This window comes from Oryctolagus cuniculus, chromosome 3 (assembly GCF_051225735.1).
Source record: "Oryctolagus cuniculus isolate XC-2025 breed Fujian yellow rabbit chromosome 3, ASM5122573v1, whole genome shotgun sequence".
In the NCBI taxonomy this organism is placed as follows: Eukaryota; Metazoa; Chordata; class Mammalia; order Lagomorpha; family Leporidae; genus Oryctolagus; species Oryctolagus cuniculus.
The window spans coordinates 2,986,364-3,003,417 of NC_142869.1; the positions used below are offsets into that span (position 1 = coordinate 2,986,364).

Genomic DNA, 17,054 nt, shown 5'->3' on the forward strand with positions numbered 1-17,054 from the left:
CAGTCCTATAGTTCTGCAGCCACGGCAGTCCTATAGTTCTATAGCCACGCCAGTCCTATAGTTCTATAGCCACGGCAGTCCTGTAGTTCTACAGCCACAGCAGTCCTATAGTTCTGCAGCCACGGCAGTCCTATAGTTCTGCAGCCCGGCCAGTTCGGGAGCCGAGGAGTTACTCTTCACATGGGTACCTCCGAGGTGGCCCACTTCCAGAGCTGGACAATCTTTTTTTTTTTTTATTTTTTTATTTTTTGACAGGCAGAGTGGACAGTGAGAGAGAGAGACAGAGAAAGGTCTTCCTTTGCCGTTGGTTCACCCTCCAATGGCCGCCGCAGCCGGCGCGCTGCGGCCGGCGCACCGCACTGATCCGATGGCAGGAGCCAGGTGCTTCTCCTGGTCTCCCATGGGGTGCAGGGCCCAAGCACTTGGGCCATCCTCCACTGCACTCCCGGGCCACAGCAGAGAGCTGGCCTGGAAGAGGGGCAACCGGGACAGAATCCGGTGCCCCAACCGGGACTAGAACCCGGTGTGCCGGCGCCGCAAGGCGGAGGATTAGCCTAGTGAGCCGCGGCTCCGGCCTGGACAATCTTTAAAATAGTCTGCCCTCGGAGACGAGTCTGGGATGGTCTCTGTTGGAAATGCCCCCCGGTTTTCAAACTTCTCCAGCCTTCCCGAGGGGAAGACTCATAGCAAACCAGAACATTCTTTACTTGATCCCGACACTAGGAAAGGAGCTGGGACTCTATGGCGTGCTGGGTTAGCTTGTTAGAGATGGTACACAGAAGATTTTACAAAAACTGAAATCACACCCACTAACAGGAAGCAGTTCTGTGAACTCGGGGTGGGCAAGGCGGGGAGAAGGGAATGCTCCCCTCCCTTTGATTCCTGCTGGTCCGTGGCCTTGTGAGGCCCACATCAAGGACATGATCATGGTCGGGCCGTTGTCCCCCATGCCAGTGCGACCCTGCAGCTGCCCCAGCCTGGTGCTCGAGCTCAAAGGGAAACCAGAGGGAACACAGCAGAGGCTGCAGGCTCCAGGCTCCGGGCTCCAGGCGTGGGTCAGGAGGACTCAGCCCTAACTTCAAAGCTGCCGCCCTCTGCCTGTGGCTTCCACCTGCGGACTGGCCCTCGGCTCCCACGGTGCTGCGGAGATGTGAGCCTTGCCACCCAGGCAGAGCCTCCTCCAGAGGCCAGGAGGCTCCCGCCTTGCTGTTCTCTGAGCGGCCGCAGGGGATGAGAACGTGTAAACAGCTCTGCTCTGTTTATTCAAACAGCGGGGCTTCTAGCAGGGCCCTGCCGGGTGCTGGGCTCGAGAGGGGCAGCCTCGGGGAAGGTTTTCATCCAGGCCTGGGGCACGCAGGGTCCCTGTGCCCGTGCGATGAAGAGAAGAGCTTTAGCCATTGGGGCCTATGTTTCTCCCAAGGCGAGAGCGGCAGGACGCAGACGGAGGGGTCTCCACACGGGTTGACCTCAGGTGCGCTGTTCTTGCTGGTCCCCGGGTCTGCATCGCCCACCCACTGTGGTGTGAGGACGCACATTGTGCTTTTCCCTAAGAACAGGGCGCTGTGTCAGTGACCTCTGTGATGCCCGCAGAGACAGGACAGCACTTTCCTGGAGAAGGCCTCTAACCTCCATGGATATATAGTGTGCGTGTGTGCATGTGTGCGTGTGTGTGCACACGTAGATGCATGTGTGACCATGCATACATGTGCACTTGTATGCATTTGTGTGTGAATGTGTGCTTGTATGCATGTGTGCACTTGTGTGTTCATGTATGTGTGCGTGTGTGTATGCATGTGGGTGGATGTATGCGTGTGCGTGTGTGGTTGTGCACATAGGTGTCCCACTTTTGAGAGTTCTTTTAAAAATACATTACTAAGTGAATGCTTGAGGAAACAAGTTTAAGACGCAACATGGAGAAACAGAACTAAGAGCTGACTGCTATCCTCCCCTTGCCCTCAAAACCTCCCCCCGGGAGTGGGTGCAGGGGCCCAACCACTTGGGCCGTCCTCTGCTGCCTTCCAGGCATGTCAGCAGGGGGCTGGATTGGAAGCAGAGCAGCCGGGACTGGAACCAGCGCCCATAGGCAGTGCCGCTGTTGCAGGCCACAACTCCGGCCCCTGTTAAATAATTTTTAAAAATATTGTAACTGCTTTCTCAGCAGTGGCGTGGCATGGATATTTTGCATGCAAATGTCAGTTGCAACCATATGCATTGTTTCTCTAAAGATATTTTCTAGACAATTCAAACCCAAATTTTATAATTAGCATGTCTCTGTGGACACATGTGTCTCCTGACTCCTGTTATTTCTGCCAGTCCGTGAATTAGAAGCAGTTGTTGTCTGCACAGGCTACACAGACACGCCCCTTCCCTCACAGACACGCCCCTTCCCTCACAGACACGCCCCTTCCCTCACAGACACGCCCCTTCCCTCACAGACACACCCCTTCCCTCGCGTTTGCTGCTTCTAGAAGCTCAGCTCCATCTCAACACCTGTGGTTCGTCATCCGTTACCCCTGGCGCCTAGGGACCGTGCTGACCTGTGTTGGCCTCTGTGTAGAGATCTGTGGGCAAAGCCGCACAAGGCCCTGGGCTCCTGGATCTGTGGTCTCGCGCAGGGGGAGCAGAGGCGAGCACTCCGCCCTGGGTGTTCCCTTGCAGATGTTCACGTCAGCCTTTTTGAAGTGCACCTTTAAGGGAGGCGAATCTGTCGGGGATTCGACACAGGCACGCGGTGCGAGGGCGGGAGGAGGTTCTGTGTCCCACTGGCGTGGAGGGCGGGGTGGGGGCAGGTGGAGGCTGACTCCATCCGGAGGGGCTGGGCAGGTGCCTCAGGTTGCAGGACGCGTGACTCCTGCGAGGCGGCTCATCCCTGCGTCCTGGGGAAGCAAAGCCGGAGGAGCCCCTGAAACAGCGCCCCCGCCGTGCGCTCTGCTCAGCCTCCGGGAGAGACGCCCACTGGGGTCAGTGTGAGCCGCTGGCTGCCCACGGATGCGGTCAGCTGGTCTCTGCGTCGCAGCCCGGGTGCTTTGGCCGCAGCTTTGTCACTGCTGCTCTTGACTGTGCTGTGGCGTTGCTGATTTCCGCTTTGGGATTCTGTCATCATTCTCCCCCACTCCCTTCTTACTTTTGGAAGACTTGGATATTTATATGTGTTTATAACTAAACCTGACACTCTGCAGTTTCTAAACAACAAAATTGCAACTCAGAAAATCTACCTTTTGTGGCATTAAAAAATGGATCCTAGTCTTAACATACTCAGAGTGCTCAAGAAGAGATTCAATGCATCCACTAGCCCAAACAACGAACAGAAAGAGAGAGAGAGAGAGAGAGAGAGATTGGAAGGGAGGGAGGGAGAGAGGAAGGGAGGGAGGGAGAGAGAGAGAGGAAGGGAGGGAGGGAGGGAGAGAGGAAGGGAGGGAGGGAGGGAGGGAGAGAGAGAGAGAGGAAGGGAGGGAGGGAGGGAGAGAGAGAGAGGAAGGGAGGGAGGGAGGGAGAGAGAGAGAGGAAGGGAGGGAGGGAGAGAGGGAGGGAGGGAGAGAGGGAGGGAAGGAGAGAGAGAGAGATAATCTTCATTCACTGGTTCACTCCCAAATGGCTGCAATGGCCAGGGCTGGCCAGGCTGAAGCCAGGAGCCAGGAGCTCCGTCCAGGTCTCCCACGTGGGTGCAGGGGCCGGAGTATTTGCGCCGCCTTCCGCTGCTTTCCCAGGCGCACTAGCAGGGAGCTGGATCAGAAGCAGAACAGCCGGGGCTCATTTGGGATGCCGGCCTGCAGGTGGTGGCTTAAACACTGCACCACAGTGCCAGCCTGCAACACTCTCAGTGCTCATTCTAGAAACGTGCAATGCGTAGAGCTGGCCCGTGTTGTCCGAGAAGGCATTTTTGGGTCAACTGCATAGCACCAATGTTCCTCTTATTTCACTGATTGTAGGACACGCTTTTTCCCACAGCAACGCTTCTGAGGTTCACGTGTGACTGACAGTGGTTTGCTGGCAGTGTTCCGTGTTCCGCAGGGGAACACAAAGAGTAGTCCACCATAGGAAAAGCTGTCTCAGGGCTGGTGAGGTGTCTGGTTGGCTGTGTTCCCCTGTGAGTACATAGGATTGGTTGGCACACAATTGTGTAGTGGGGGAATACCTGATTATCTGTTAATAATAACTGTTTTTAGTACCTTGACTATCTGAGAGGCAGAGAGAGCTCCTGTCTGCTCCCATCACTGCCCAAACGCCCACAATGCCCGGGGCTGAGCTGGGAGCAGAGAAGTCCGTCCAGGTCTCCTGTGTAGGGGCCAGGAACCCAAGGCTGCCTCTGAGGGTCGCTTTAGCAGGACGCTGGAGCCCCATGTGGGACACAGGCGTTTAAGCATTCAGCCAGGAGCCTACCCTTGTTAATAACAATTTATAGAGATGAACTCGATCCCCGTAAGCCGAGGTAAACTAAGTAGCTAAATGTTTACTCTACCGGGCTAGAGAAAGCGCTGTCTTTGAGGCTGGCTGCTTATCTCCAGGGGAGATGTGATGTGTCTGCAGCAGTCGCACTGTTTGGGGTAGAGGAGCCTCAATCTGGAAGTCATTTTCTTTCTGAAGTCTTGGAAACGCCTGCCGGTGAAGAACCGAACCACAGCCACTCACTGAGCCTCGGCTGCTGTCCCCCAGTGCCGGGCACACCTGACTGCCCAGTGCGCGTCCTCTGAGGTTTCCTCCAGGCACTGCGCTGGGTGTGGGCACGAGTGTGCGCAACCCACAGGCTCATCACTCAAGCGGACGGTCTTCCTCCCGGGGCCTCGCACCCCCGTGTCGCTGGAAGCCTGTGTCGAGGGCAGTCGGGGTGGGCTTCCCGGCTCCCTGGAACAGCTGGGCTGCCCGTAGCTGGGTTCTCATTCTGACTTTGCACCTGCCTTGGTCTCCTCTGCGTGGGAGCCTATCAGCAGCCTGCCAGCTGACCCTGGTGTGACTCAGTGACCCTTTGCGTCTCTCTTGGAGGAGACTCGTTTAGGTTTTCATGAGGCAAACGCGCCCTGAAGGGGTTACTGTAATTTCCACTCCTTCCCGTCCTTCAAGTTCTCTGCAGCAGGGAGAAGAAATGCACAAGGGTGCAGCCAGAGACTCCAGGGTTGCGCCCAAAGGGAGCGCTTCGCGGAGGGACAACGCTGGCCTCCAGAAACGTCCTATGGCGGGATGTCCAGAGCAAGCTGGGGGAGGCGGAGCAGGGCCAGCCGCCCCTCCCCACTGCAGGACGTTTAAGGTCTTTTCTGTTTTGCTGTGAGACATTGTTTGATGTGTGTCCACGCAGCTGAGGAGGCTGCAGCCACAGGCCGGGCCCCAGGCATCACGCAGAGGGGAAGCCGGAAGCTCCCAGTCTCCTTGGGAACAGAAAGTCTCCTGCGGTGGTGCCTTGCAAGTGGGGAACCCCACGTTCTTGTCTGTGAGGCGTGGGGGCCCTCATCCCTGTGTTCCTCTCGGTTTTCCACATACCTGTTTGTCCACAAGTGCATCCTTCAGTGAGGCATTTCAGAAAGTCCAGGGAAAGATAGACTGAAAAGAAAAGTTTGTTGTCTGCAAACCCATGCGGAAACCCATGCTTTGTTTTAAGTGCTCTTGTTTTCCGTTGGTAAAGCGCGCAGTGTGTTGTTTGTAGTGATTCTTGCTGGGATGAGGGGAGAACCTGCAAGTACAATGGCTTGACCCTGAACGGTGGGGGTGAGCATCCACTGGAAGGGCCAGCGATGGGTCAGGGGGCCGAGCGCCCACCACAGACCCTCCCCCAGGTGGAGTCCTTGTGCCTGGCTGAGGGACGCAGCAGAGCTGAACACAGATGGCCCTGGGGGGGGGGGTACACTTGTAGCACTTGGATAGAACCACATGGGTGTTAAAGGCCATGACCTTGGGGGTTAAAGGCCATGACCTTGGGGGTCAAAGGCCCTGTCCTTGGGGGTCCTTTTCATGACAAAGCGTCCCGTCCGTTGCTGACATGTCTGGGAGAGAGTCGTCTGTGTTTGTCCATCTTCCTGGGTCTCTCAGGGATGTTGTCGTGTGGAGCCTCAGCCCCCCTGCCTGGGTGGCAGCCCCCCCCCCCCCAGCCGCCATAGCACATCCCAGAGAGGCTCCGAGCCTCCTGGTCCCATGGGTCTTTGCGTCTGGTCCATCGTGGGTGACCCCAGCTTTGAGTAACAACCTGTGGCTGGGGTTCCCTTTTGGGAGCAAGGGTGCAGCCGTTGGCGGGGTGGTGGGGAGGGGGTTCCGCAAGGTTCAGGCCTCTCAGCCACTCGCGCAAACACGTGGTGTTCTCGGCTCCAGGCAGTTCTGCTGAGAGAAGGCTCACGTTTTCCGAGCTTTCTGGTAATGGTGGACCCCAGCGCTGTTCTTTCCCAGCGCGGTCTGGAGTTGCCAGAAGCCCTGCAAACAGAAGCCTGGCCGTGGGGGACCTGGGGCTCCTCTGTCTGGGCTGGCAGGGGGCTCTGCTCTCACCTGGGCGCCCGGGCAGTGCGTGTCCTGGCCTGGAAGGAGCCCCCTTGTGTGTCTGCAGCGTGGCTGTGCTGGGGGCCACTTTCCTGTCGCGTGTGTCGCATCAGTGCTAGCTCTCCTCTTGGCTTGTGTGGGACGCCCGCTCCATGGTGAACAACATCCCGGCAACACCCGATGGCCGCGCTGGCAGAGTGCAGACCCAGGATTCAAATCTGATTTCTTCTGGGGATTCCACGTCAAAGAAACTGGAGACTTAATTGACCCAGCGATTGGAGAGCAGGCAGAAAACCCAGCTAATTTCATTTTATTTTTTATTTTTTTAAGATTTATTTTATTTATTTGAAAGACAGAATTACAGAGAGAGGTCTTCCATCCACTGGTTCACTCCCCAAATGGCCACAATGACCCAGGGCGGAGCCAGACCAAAGCCAGGAGTGAGGAGCTTCGTCCAGGTCTCTTGCATGGATGCAGGGCCCAAGCACCTGGGCCATCCTCCACTGCTTTCCCAGACCACAGCAGAGAGCTGGGTCGGAAGTGGAGCAGCCAGGACTCAAACCGGCGCCCACGTGAGATACCGGCACTGCAGGCTGGGGCTTTAACCCGCTATGCCACAGCACCAACCTGTTTCATTTTAAATTATCCAAAAGTGATAGCTGTTGTTTGGTATTCTGCGTGGTTTATTGAAAACATTTTTAAAAGATTGATTTATTTATTTGAAAGTCAGAGTCATATATATATATATATATATAGAGAGAGAGAGAGAGAGAGAGAGAGAGAGAATCTTCTATCTGCTGGTTCACTCCCCTAATGACCGCAATGCCTGTGGCTGAGCCAGACCATCTGGGTCTCCCTCGTGGGTGCAGGGGCCCAGGCAGCTGGGCCGTCTTCTGCTGCCGTCCCGGGCGCATTAACAGGGAGCTGTGCCGCCAGGTCCTTCCCCTGGGTGATTTTATTTGCGCCTCCCAAGGCTGTGAGGATGGGGTCCCTGCGGCAGCAAGGACCGCGGGGCTCGGCAAGTTTCCCCGCACCGGGGGGTGGGACAACCGCGGCGGCTCTGTGCGGGGACCGCCAGCCCCGGTGCTGGGGGCGGCGTCCCTCGCAGGTCCTAACGCCTGTTCTCTCCTCGTCCTGTGGCCGCAGACATCTGTAAGCTGCTGAAGGACATGGGCACCTGCAGGGACTTCGTGGTGAGGTGGTACTACGACGCGAAGACGGGCAGCTGTGCGAGGTTCTGGTACGGAGGCTGCGGCGGGAATGAGAACAACTTTGGCTCCCAGGAAGAGTGCATGAAGCTGTGCGCTCCAGGTGAGCAGGGCTCCTTCGTGTTCGGGCTTTTGCAGGTTCGAGGCCCCGCTCAGTCATTCCCCTTTGAAAGAGATCTGAGCGCCGGCGACTGTGACACATACAAAAAAGAAGAGGACCTGTAGCCTCCGACAAAGCACATGGGATCCATTTCTCTGGAATTATTTTGCTCTTGCAAGCATCCTTTTGTGCGCTTGAGTCTGCAGTAGATGCACAGTTGTGGAAAACCTCAGAGATCAGAGTCCCGTTTGTTTGACTTGAATAATGTGGCTTCCTATGGGTCACACAGTTGACTCTGGGCCGTGCACTATCTCCACTGTATCCGATTGGTCCTAAAAGCGACTTGGAACAGGGCCTGGGGTGGGTGGGTGCAGGGATGGGGAGGGCTCTGTGTGCAGGAGGCTGGGGGGCAGGAGTCAGCTTACAGAGGGTGCCACACACAGGGCGGGGCGGAGACGTGAGGTTAGCATCTGAGTTGGCCAGGGACATGGCGTCCTTTCTGGTTCACGACATGGCTTCCTCCCCTCCCTCTCTGCCCGCCCCCTCCCGCAGACTCTCCGCTCCCGAAGCCCGACGTGGAGGTCATCGGCGGGAAGCCGGAGGTCGAGGTTGAGCACGCGAAGCCCGAGGTGCAGGTCGTGCACGCGGTGGGAAGCTAAGCCACGTGGCGGCGGCACTTACCTCTAGCAGCGGGAGCAGCCCCTGTCGGAGCCCGGGCGGGGCTCCCGCGCACGGCGCCCTCCGTGCTCCGACTGCCACTCGGACGGGGGGGCCTCCTTCTGCCGCATGACCTGTCAGTATGGTGCTATGTGTCTGTGGACCCTCGCTGGCCGCTGCCGCGGCGCAGGTGAAATCCCCGCGGGAGTTGTGTGCCAGGCCCGTTCGGCGGAACGTAAGGTCTGGAAGAGAACCCAAAGCCACAGCTCCTCTCTGCTTTTGCTGGGCTCCTGTCCCTCTGACGAAGCGTAGCTTTAGGTGGAAGCCTGCGTGGCCGAGACAGGCCGGGCCGACCTCCCGTTTCCTCCCCCTCCCTGGACCAGCCTTCAAGCTCACGTTCTTTCTCCAACGCCCCCAGCAAGCCACGTAGTTAGAAGGAAGCGAGACCCCTCACTCTCCCCGGCTCTCAACACCTCCGTGAAAGAACGAGAAGGGAAAGTCATCACAGACTTCCGGCATTCCTCCAGTGTTATGTGATTTTTTTTTTGTGCAGGGGGGGTTAATTTTAATTTTTAAATGTTTAGGAAATTTATACAAAGGAACTTTTTAATAAAGTATATGGAAAGTGTCGTGGGCGTGGCGTTCCTGGCAGAACCAGATCCTCCGCTGGGGAAAGCCGGCCCCCGGGTTTTCAGCGCAGGGGACCACAGAGCTGCTTCGGAAGCGAGCGTGTGGGAGAGCAGGCGGGGGCCCGGCCCAGTGACCGTGGTGCCCATGGCCGCGGGGACCCCTTCTGCTGGAGCCTGCACTCTCCCTGGCCCGATGGCGAGGCCGGCTGCCAGCCGCTCCTCTGGAGCCCCACTCCTCCTCCGGCCTTTGCTGTGCCCGGGCCGGCAGTGCCTGGGGAACAGGGCGGTCTCCCGGGGCTCCAGGGCCCTTCCTGGACACTCAGAGAAGCAGCAGGAGGTCTTGGGTTGGGATTCGTTTCCCCGAAACACCTTTTCCTCCTGACGCCAGAAACACCGCCGGCAGCAAGGAACGGCAGGTCCGGAATTCCCGCCCGCTCAGGAAGGGAACTGCATCCACTGGGCCGACGCGTGTGCCCCACAAGGGAGGCGGGCCCGGGTGTGGGCCACACTGCCCTGCAGGGGACTGCCCGGGGCCCTGCGGCAGCTCCCTGAGACTCCCACGCAGACCCCCGCGGGAGCCGTCTCGCTTCTCAGAGCGAGCCCTGTAGCTCCCAGGCAAGGGGCTTTGCGGCCACCCAGCGGGGGAGAGAGGGGAAGGGTGGCGTGGCTGAGGGACCCTCTGCCCGGGATTCGCGGCACTCTGGGAGGGTGTGGGGTTCGTGGTCCATGGCGCCAGGGTTTTCCTGCACCCTGTGGGGCCAGCAAGGGCTCCGGTGGCTCCAGGGGACTCCGCGTCATCGGCTGGGCCCTGGACCACCTCTGCTCCCAGGAGTCTCCTGGGGGGCTCCTCCCGGCCGCAGCACAGCCCACCCCACTCCCTCTGGTCATGCCCACCCCGTCTCTGAAGACCCCATGTAGCGTGAGGCCGACAGAGGCCCCATGGGGAGCGGCGGGGGGGACCGCCACAGACCCCTCCTAACACACATCCACGTGCCGGGGGCCCGTGCCCTGGGGCCCTTCTCAGCCATGGCGTCTCGGTCTGCAGCCCTGCCCCGCCCACAGAGCCCACGCAAGACTCCCTGGCTGTGTGTGTTCAGAGCGGTGCTCTGCAGCGGGCCGAGGAAGGTGAGCCCGGGGCAGCGAGGGGTGGGGCCTGGAAGTGTGCCACCAACGCGGGCATGAAGACAGCCGCCCTGTTCTCATGGTTCCGAAAGTCCAAAGTCAAGGCTTGCAGGGCTGAGACCTGTGGGGGAGGCTCCTGCCTGGTCTCTCCCTCCACAAGCTGCACCATGTCGCTGCGGCCTCTGCCACCCATGCCTTGTCCCCGTGCGTCTGTCTTCACATGGTCATCATCTAAGGACACCACTATGACGTCATCTTAACCAGTTACATCTGCTTGGACCCTGTTTCCAAACAGGGACACGTCCCAAGGTCCTGGGGTTAGAACTCCACCTCCCCCACCCCCCGCCTTTGGTGGTGACACAGTTCAACCCACAGCACAACCCTAGCTTTTCCAAACCTGCCGCCAGCTCCGACCAGTTGCTGTGCTAGGCAGCAGCTCCGGCGCCGAGTGGCAGCTAACGGAGCGTTTCCTGGCCATTTCCACTTAGCGCAACGTCACTGTTGGGTCTGCAGGCTGCCCGTTCTAAGACTGAATCTCAGATTGTGTTCAGTACATTCTGTCCTCAACCCTGGTGCAGGCTGGACTCCTGGCCCTGGTAGAGCCAGGCTTGGCCTCCGGCACCCCCTCCTTCCCCTCCCCCGCCCCCAGCCTGGAGGACTCGCTGCTGAGACCCCTCAGTGGCTCCCGAGGCAGGGTTCCCAGGGGTGCTGCTCTCCCTCTCACCTGCCCTGCCCTTGGCCCCTGTCTGTGGCGGGTTCCCCTTGGCGACTTCCTTGTGAGGCATATACGGGTTCTCTGCAGGGTGGCGGGGGGAGCTGCGGGTCTCACATGGGGCCTGGCTTTGTCAAATCCCCAGCTCCCTGCCTGCAGCCCCCCGTGTGGAAGTGCACCCACATGCCCTTGGTAGACGGCCTCTTGGGGGTGTGGGAAAGGTGACTTGCTCTGGCCACCTTCCTGGGTCACTGCAGGCGTGGGAAACCCCACACGACCTTGCCACAGCCACTGCCCTCCTGCTTCAGGCTCGGTGGAGGGGTGGGCAGGTGGCCCCTGAAGCGCTGGTCTTCGGCCCCTGACTCAGTGGGAGGGGGGAGGGACTCAGGAGCCTGCCCCTTTGCGGGTCTCTGCCAGGCCTCTCTGGGTGCTGGCTTCAGGCGAGGCGTTGGTTGGCCCGGTGTGGTGTCTGCAGAAGCACTGTGCATCCCCCCCGAGGCCCCTCCATCCCGGCAGCGATGGACGTGGGCTCGGCCTAGCGTGCTCAGAGCCGCACCCTGCGCCGTCAGCTCTGGGAAAGTGGGACCTGCCAGGCACCCGGCATCAGCCTCCGACGGGAGCTGCAGGGGCCGAGGCCCCGTGATGGGCGGGGGCTGCACTTCCCCAGCGGCCTCCCCGTCTGCCTGTGACGCGGACAGAAGACGGGCGCGATGGCCTGCTGCTGTGTTTGAGCTTGCTCCGCTGCAGCCCGGGGCCTGAGGACTTAGCTGCACGTGCTTATGTGGGAGGGCCCCAGCCCTCATGCACCCTGGCCCGGGGCCTGCTAAGTGCAGGTGGAAGCTCCTGGCACTCACAGGCCTGCAGAGTAGCAGGTGGTCAGGCCCAAGGCCTGCGGGCACGGCACCCGTGTCTGTAGCGTCCCTGGAGGGGCTGTCACGGCAGGCTGGGGTGGGGCCCACCGTGGCAGGACTCTAACCACTCCAGAGACGGGGGCCTCTGTCACTCGCTGCCCCATTGCCAGCACAACCACCCCCCTCCCACTGTGGCTCGTTCTGCCCACGTGTTGCTTCTCTGCGCCTGCCCCAGGCTGCTCAGAGTTGCTGGGAAAGCAGCACCCGGGCTCACCTGAGTCGGGAGAGTGGAGCCCACAGGGCAGGCGCGTGCTGGCAAACTTAGGGGAAGCAAGGCATTCGTAGGAGCTGGGCAGGGGTGCATGGAGCCCCCCACCAGCAGGTGCGGGTTGGCAGGATAGCTGAGCAGAGAGGGAGAGACACGGCGTGCTGGCACAGGGGGCTCGGGGGAACCATGCCCTGGTGAGCAGGAGGAGGGGTGGACAGAGCCGCCACTCCAGGGGCAGCCCTGGAAGCCGGAGCGGGAGCAGAGAAGGAGTTTGCAGAGGTGAGTGGGTCTGTGAGCCGTGAGAACCCAGCGAAGGCCCCTGTGGCTTCCGATTCTTCCCTGGAACGGGGCTGAGGGGGTTGGGGGCCAGGGCGGTGAGTCAGAAGGGCGGGCGGCGCGACTTGTGCACCTGCAGGTGGGAGAGTGGCTCCTGGGGACACCGGGGGCCAAGAGCGCCAGGTGAGGCTCGTCCTCCCTGCGGGAAGGTGCTCCCCCAGCCGCTCTGAGGCAGGCTCCAGGAAGGCAGCCCGGTGGCTCCCGTCAGCGCTGGGCTTTGCCCAGGTGGGTTTCATGGAGAGGGAGAGGGACAAGGCAAGCGTGAACTTGGAAGACTCGTTTCCACTGTCGATGCAGCCTGGGGTTACTGCAGGCGTGAGCCCCTGAGTCAGGACGGAGGTGAGGAGGTCTCAGGACCAAGAAGGCGCCGTGGGGTAGATCGGACCCCGGAGTGCGAGGCTCTGCAGGGGCAGCTGGTGCAGCAGGGCCACAGGGAGGTGGGCGGCTCCGAGAGCCTGGAGCTTTGCAGAGGGGAGGCAATGGCTTAGAAGTAGGAACGGTCCCCAGGGGGACACGCATCCCCATTCCTGCTCTATGGTGTGGGCAGTGGGAGAGGGCAGCCAGCTTCCCTGGAGAGGGCCACGGGCGTCGCCTGATGGGCGGGGGCTGGGGCAGGCGTGGGCAGGTGCCCACTGGCGACAGCCCTGGATGAGAGCTTGCGTGCCCCCCGGGGGCTGGTCACCGCCCGTCTCACCCTCATCCCTCCCAGCATGCTCTGCGGGGACTCCCTGTAAGTCCCTGGTGCCTGCCCCGTCCCCGCCTCCAGGGCTTTGCGCATCGTGGCCGCCCCTTTCCTGGGAGCACCCAGGCCACAGCCTCCGGCCTGCGAGAGGGGTCTTGTTGCTTCTCCCCCGAACACAACGGCTCTCTCCTGATTTGTGCCCATTATCCCTGCCCGGGGTCAGTGGCACATTTGTCCCCCAGCTGGATGGCAGAGCCCTGAGGAGGGCAGGGCTGGGGGCTCTGTCGGGGTCGTGGCTGGCAGGTGCAACCTCACCTGCCCACAGCCTCCCTGAAGGAAGAGCCAGCGCTGGGACACAGGGACGTTTTGCCAAAGACCTTTTGAGGGAAAGAGAAGCCGTCATGGACGCCGTGAAGGCTTGCCTGCTCCCGAGTGTTCTCATTCTCTCCCAGCCACTTTGAAAACCAAGTGCTTGGCTAAATCGCCCGTCACAATCTCGGCTTGGGATGCCTCGGCCGTGGCGGGGTCTCCCCGGCCCCCTGTGGGGCTGCCTCCGGCTGGGCTCTGGAGGGGGCCCTGCCAATAACCCCAGCTGCACTGCGTTTTGTGACTAAGGAGGTTCTGTGGGGCACGGCGTGGAGGGCCTGGGCTTTTCAGCCGGCGTGAGCCCAATCACAAGTCACGGAGGCCCGGAGAGCGGGGACCTACCCGGGGGCTTCACACACCTCGTCCCAGGGGGTGCTGCTGCCCCAGTCTTGGGGGTCAGAAGGGTTTGGCTCACACAGCTGGGACCTCACAGGGCCCCTCGCATGCTGTCGGGACCCAGCTGCTCTCCCGGAGCCCTAGACGGTGCACCTGCAGGACCCTCTGTCACAGGCCGGGGTCCTCTAGCCGGTTCTGAATCGCATCCCTTCCAGAACCCGCCCCAAGGGCCTTGTCACTCTGGGGACAGAGGTCTCTATCCCTGCCCCTGCTTTTATTGAAGATCCTCCCCTCTCTTTCCCATGAGCCTGAGGGGGAGACCTGGGGAACAGGAGATGGTGGCCCCACGTCTGGGGCTTGGGCAGAGAGGGCCTGGGCTGGGGGAGGCTGCTGGGGCTCTGTGGCCCAGTCGCACGGTCCTCCCAGTCCTTCTGTGGGCATCTTTGCTGGGGTTTTGAATACAGATGCACAATTCCCTGCAGGCTGACAGAGGAATCCCCTCCCGTGTGCACGGGCGCTAGCCCCTCTGCGGGAAGCCACCCTCTGGCCCCGGGGGAGCACTTACGTTCCTTCCCACGTGGATGGGTTTCCGAGGGTGGTTCACATTTTCCTGCCAAATTCCCCCCGGCTGCCGGATTGACAGCTGGGCTCAGCCATGTGTTCTTGGGGCTCCCCCTGCCTGGGGAACAGTTTCTGAGATGTTGGAGCAGCCATTAGTGCCAAATCACCGGGCCCTGGGCGTCTCCCTCTGGTCTGACTCCGTGGGGCTTGGTGTGCCGGCCTGAGCTTCGCGTCTCCCGCCTTGCCTAGGAGCTGATGAGTGGCACTGAGCTCTCGCAGGCCCACAGGGTTCCCCGGGGGTCTGTCTGTCTGCTGGAGACCACATGCTCCAGACTTGGACCACCCCGCAGAGGGTGGGATCCTCTCCCATGCTACTCCTGATACTACAACCCACTCAGTGGGCAAAGCACCAGACCAGTAGTAGCGTCTTAAAACCCACTTGGGGGCCAGCGCCGCAGCTCACTAGGCTAATCCTCTGCCTGCGGCTCCGGCACCCCGGGTTCTAGTCCTGGTTTGGGCGCCAGATTCTGTCCCGGTTGCTCCTCTTCCAGGCCAGCTCTCTGCTGTGGCCAGGGAGGGGAGTGGAGGATAGTCCAAGTGCTTGGGCCCTGCACCCCATGGGAGACCAGGAGAAGCACCTGGCTCCTGGCTTCGGATCAGCGCAGTGCGCCGGCCACAGAGCGCCGGCCGCAGCAGCCACTGGGGGGGTGAACCAATGGAAAAGGAAGACCTTTCTCTCTCTCTCTCTCTCTCTCCACTGTCCACTCTGCCTGTCAAAACAAACAAACAAACAAACAAACAAACCCAGTTGGGGGATTGACACTGTGGAGCAGCAGGTTAGGCTGCCGTGGGCAGCACCAGCATCCCATATGGGCTCCAGTTCGAGTCCCAGCTGCTCCCCTTCTGACCCAGCTCCCTGCTACTGCACCTGGGAAAGCAGCAGGAGACGGCTCGAGTGCTTGGGCCCCTGCACCCGCGTGGGAGAGCTGGATGGACTACCAGGCTCCTGGCCGTGGCTTGGAACAGTCCCTGCTGTTGCGGCCATTTGAGGGTGTGAATCAGTGGCTGGAAAATCGCTTTGGAGTCTCTCCCTGTAACTCTGCCTTCCAAATAAACAAATAATAATTTCTTAAAAGAAATCCAGTTGTTGTAACCTGGAGACATTTGCTGGTGGGTGACCAGACTTAGGCAAGTATGAGAGGACCTTTCTGTTTAAAGAGGATGCCTTCCAAGGAACACCCAGGGTGGAAAATAGATACCGCTTTCCTGCCTTCCATCAGCGGTGCCGGCAAACGCCTGCTCCCAGAAGGCATTGAGGCCTCTGCAGAGGGAACCAGCCCCGCAGGCTTGATTTGCAGAGGGTGATGGATTTCTAGTATTTGCTTGGTTTTTCCAGGAGATGAAGCAGAAACAGCTCAATAAAAAGAAACTGGAGGAGCCCGTGTGGCTGAGAAAGCATATTTCGGATTCCAAAGACTCGAACTGGAGCAGCTGGGTTTCCTATGAATTCTGGTTCAGGTGGTTGACGGTCATTTGTGAACCAGACTGTGTGTGAGTGCCGGCAAAGCAGACCCTGTGCGAGCATTGGTTGTAGGTGGTTTGCATGGGAAGGAAGTCGGGAAGCGCCAAGGAGATGACGGAGACGCAAGACAGAGAAGGCAGGAAGTCCCTCCAGTGAGGGCCGGGCTCAGTCCGCGGGAGAGAGCACCAAGAGGAACAGGAAGCCACGTGTGTACCCGCTGACTCCTCTCCCTGGCGTCTGGGGTTGGAGACCCCAGTGTGAAGTCCAGCATTCCCAGACTTCCCTGCACACACGGCTAAGACAAAATCCTCGGGAAGAGAAGAGGAGGAGTGTGGCCCCGGGGTGGAGGCTCCCCTGGAACCACCTGCCACAGCGGCGGGCAAGCTCAGAGCAGGGCAGAGGAGCTCGGCACAACCGGCAGCCACAAGCAGCCCGTTTGCACCGGGCCTGTAGGAAGTGACGTGGAGACCGAGACGGGGCTGGAGCCCTCGGCAGGCCTCCCCGCACCGGGAGCCATGATGGACCATGTCTGAAAATGCTAAATGGAAAATCCCAGAAGTAAACAGGTTTTAACTTTTAAAATGCGCTCTGTCCTGAGCAGCATGAGAAAACATGACGCCATGCTGCTCCTCCTGGGACGTGGGCCCCACTTTGTCCACGGATCCCCCTGGAATGCCCCACCTGCCCGTTAGCCACTAAGTGGCCATTTCTCTTACTGGGTCCACTATGGTGGTGTCACGGTGTGGGTGTCCAGGTAACCCTTACTTTACATAATGACAGGGTCCAAGCACAAAAGCAGCCGTGCAAGGGAGCAGCAGAGCCCGTCCAGGGAGGTTGACTGGCTCCGGGGTGGCAGCCCCACAGGGCAGGCCAGATCTGTGGCTCGGGCACCCCCACTGTCCTCCCTGGGTCTGGGGGCAGCTACTATGCATTGTCCACTCCTCCTTACTCTAGAGGGAGGCGCTGAGGGGCTCACTGATGGAGCAGACATCCTGCAAACTCGCTGCAGTCCGCTGAGAGCCCAGCGGGTCCTGGAAGAAGCTTTCGGAAAAGGACCCCAGTCCTGTCCGGTGGCCCACGGGCCCAGCAAGAGTGATGGAGCCCATGGCGCACCCGGGCGGGATTTTATCTGCAGCTTCCGGCTTCCCAGTCATTTCTAGAACTCAGTCTAGATTTCCCGCACTGTTTCCATCTGTTTTTCTGTGAAACAAAAAGAACTTTGGCCGTGGAGTGCTTAGCCCTTAACTA

The 17,054-nt window shown here is 60.1% G+C and overlaps 1 protein-coding gene and 1 long non-coding RNA gene across 8 annotated transcripts in view; both read left to right on the plus strand.

The window, feature by feature from the left end:
- Window positions 1-9,050, plus strand: part of COL6A3 (collagen type VI alpha 3 chain) — an 89,237-nt gene extending 80,187 nt beyond the window's left edge. For all 6 annotated transcript variants that reach the window (XM_089328865.1, XM_089328867.1, XM_089328868.1 and 3 more), the window contains 2 exons: window positions 7,603-7,767; window positions 8,317-9,050. In XM_089328865.1, the coding sequence (XP_089184991.1) occupies window positions 7,603-7,767; window positions 8,317-8,423 (272 nt within the window). In that variant the 3' untranslated portion in view covers window positions 8,424-9,050. The remainder of the gene's footprint in view (window positions 1-7,602; window positions 7,768-8,316) is intronic.
- A 2,186-nt stretch (window positions 9,051-11,236) lies between these two features.
- Window positions 11,237-17,054, plus strand: part of LOC138849142 (uncharacterized) — a 29,609-nt gene continuing 23,791 nt past the window's right edge. Inside the window, exon 1 of one of the 2 annotated variants that reach the window (XR_016231333.1) lies at window positions 11,237-12,282. This is a non-coding gene — a long non-coding RNA (uncharacterized LOC138849142). Of the gene's footprint in view, window positions 12,283-12,366; window positions 12,679-17,054 lie in introns of those variants that run through there. The other variant, XR_016231334.1, reaches the window with a different exon arrangement.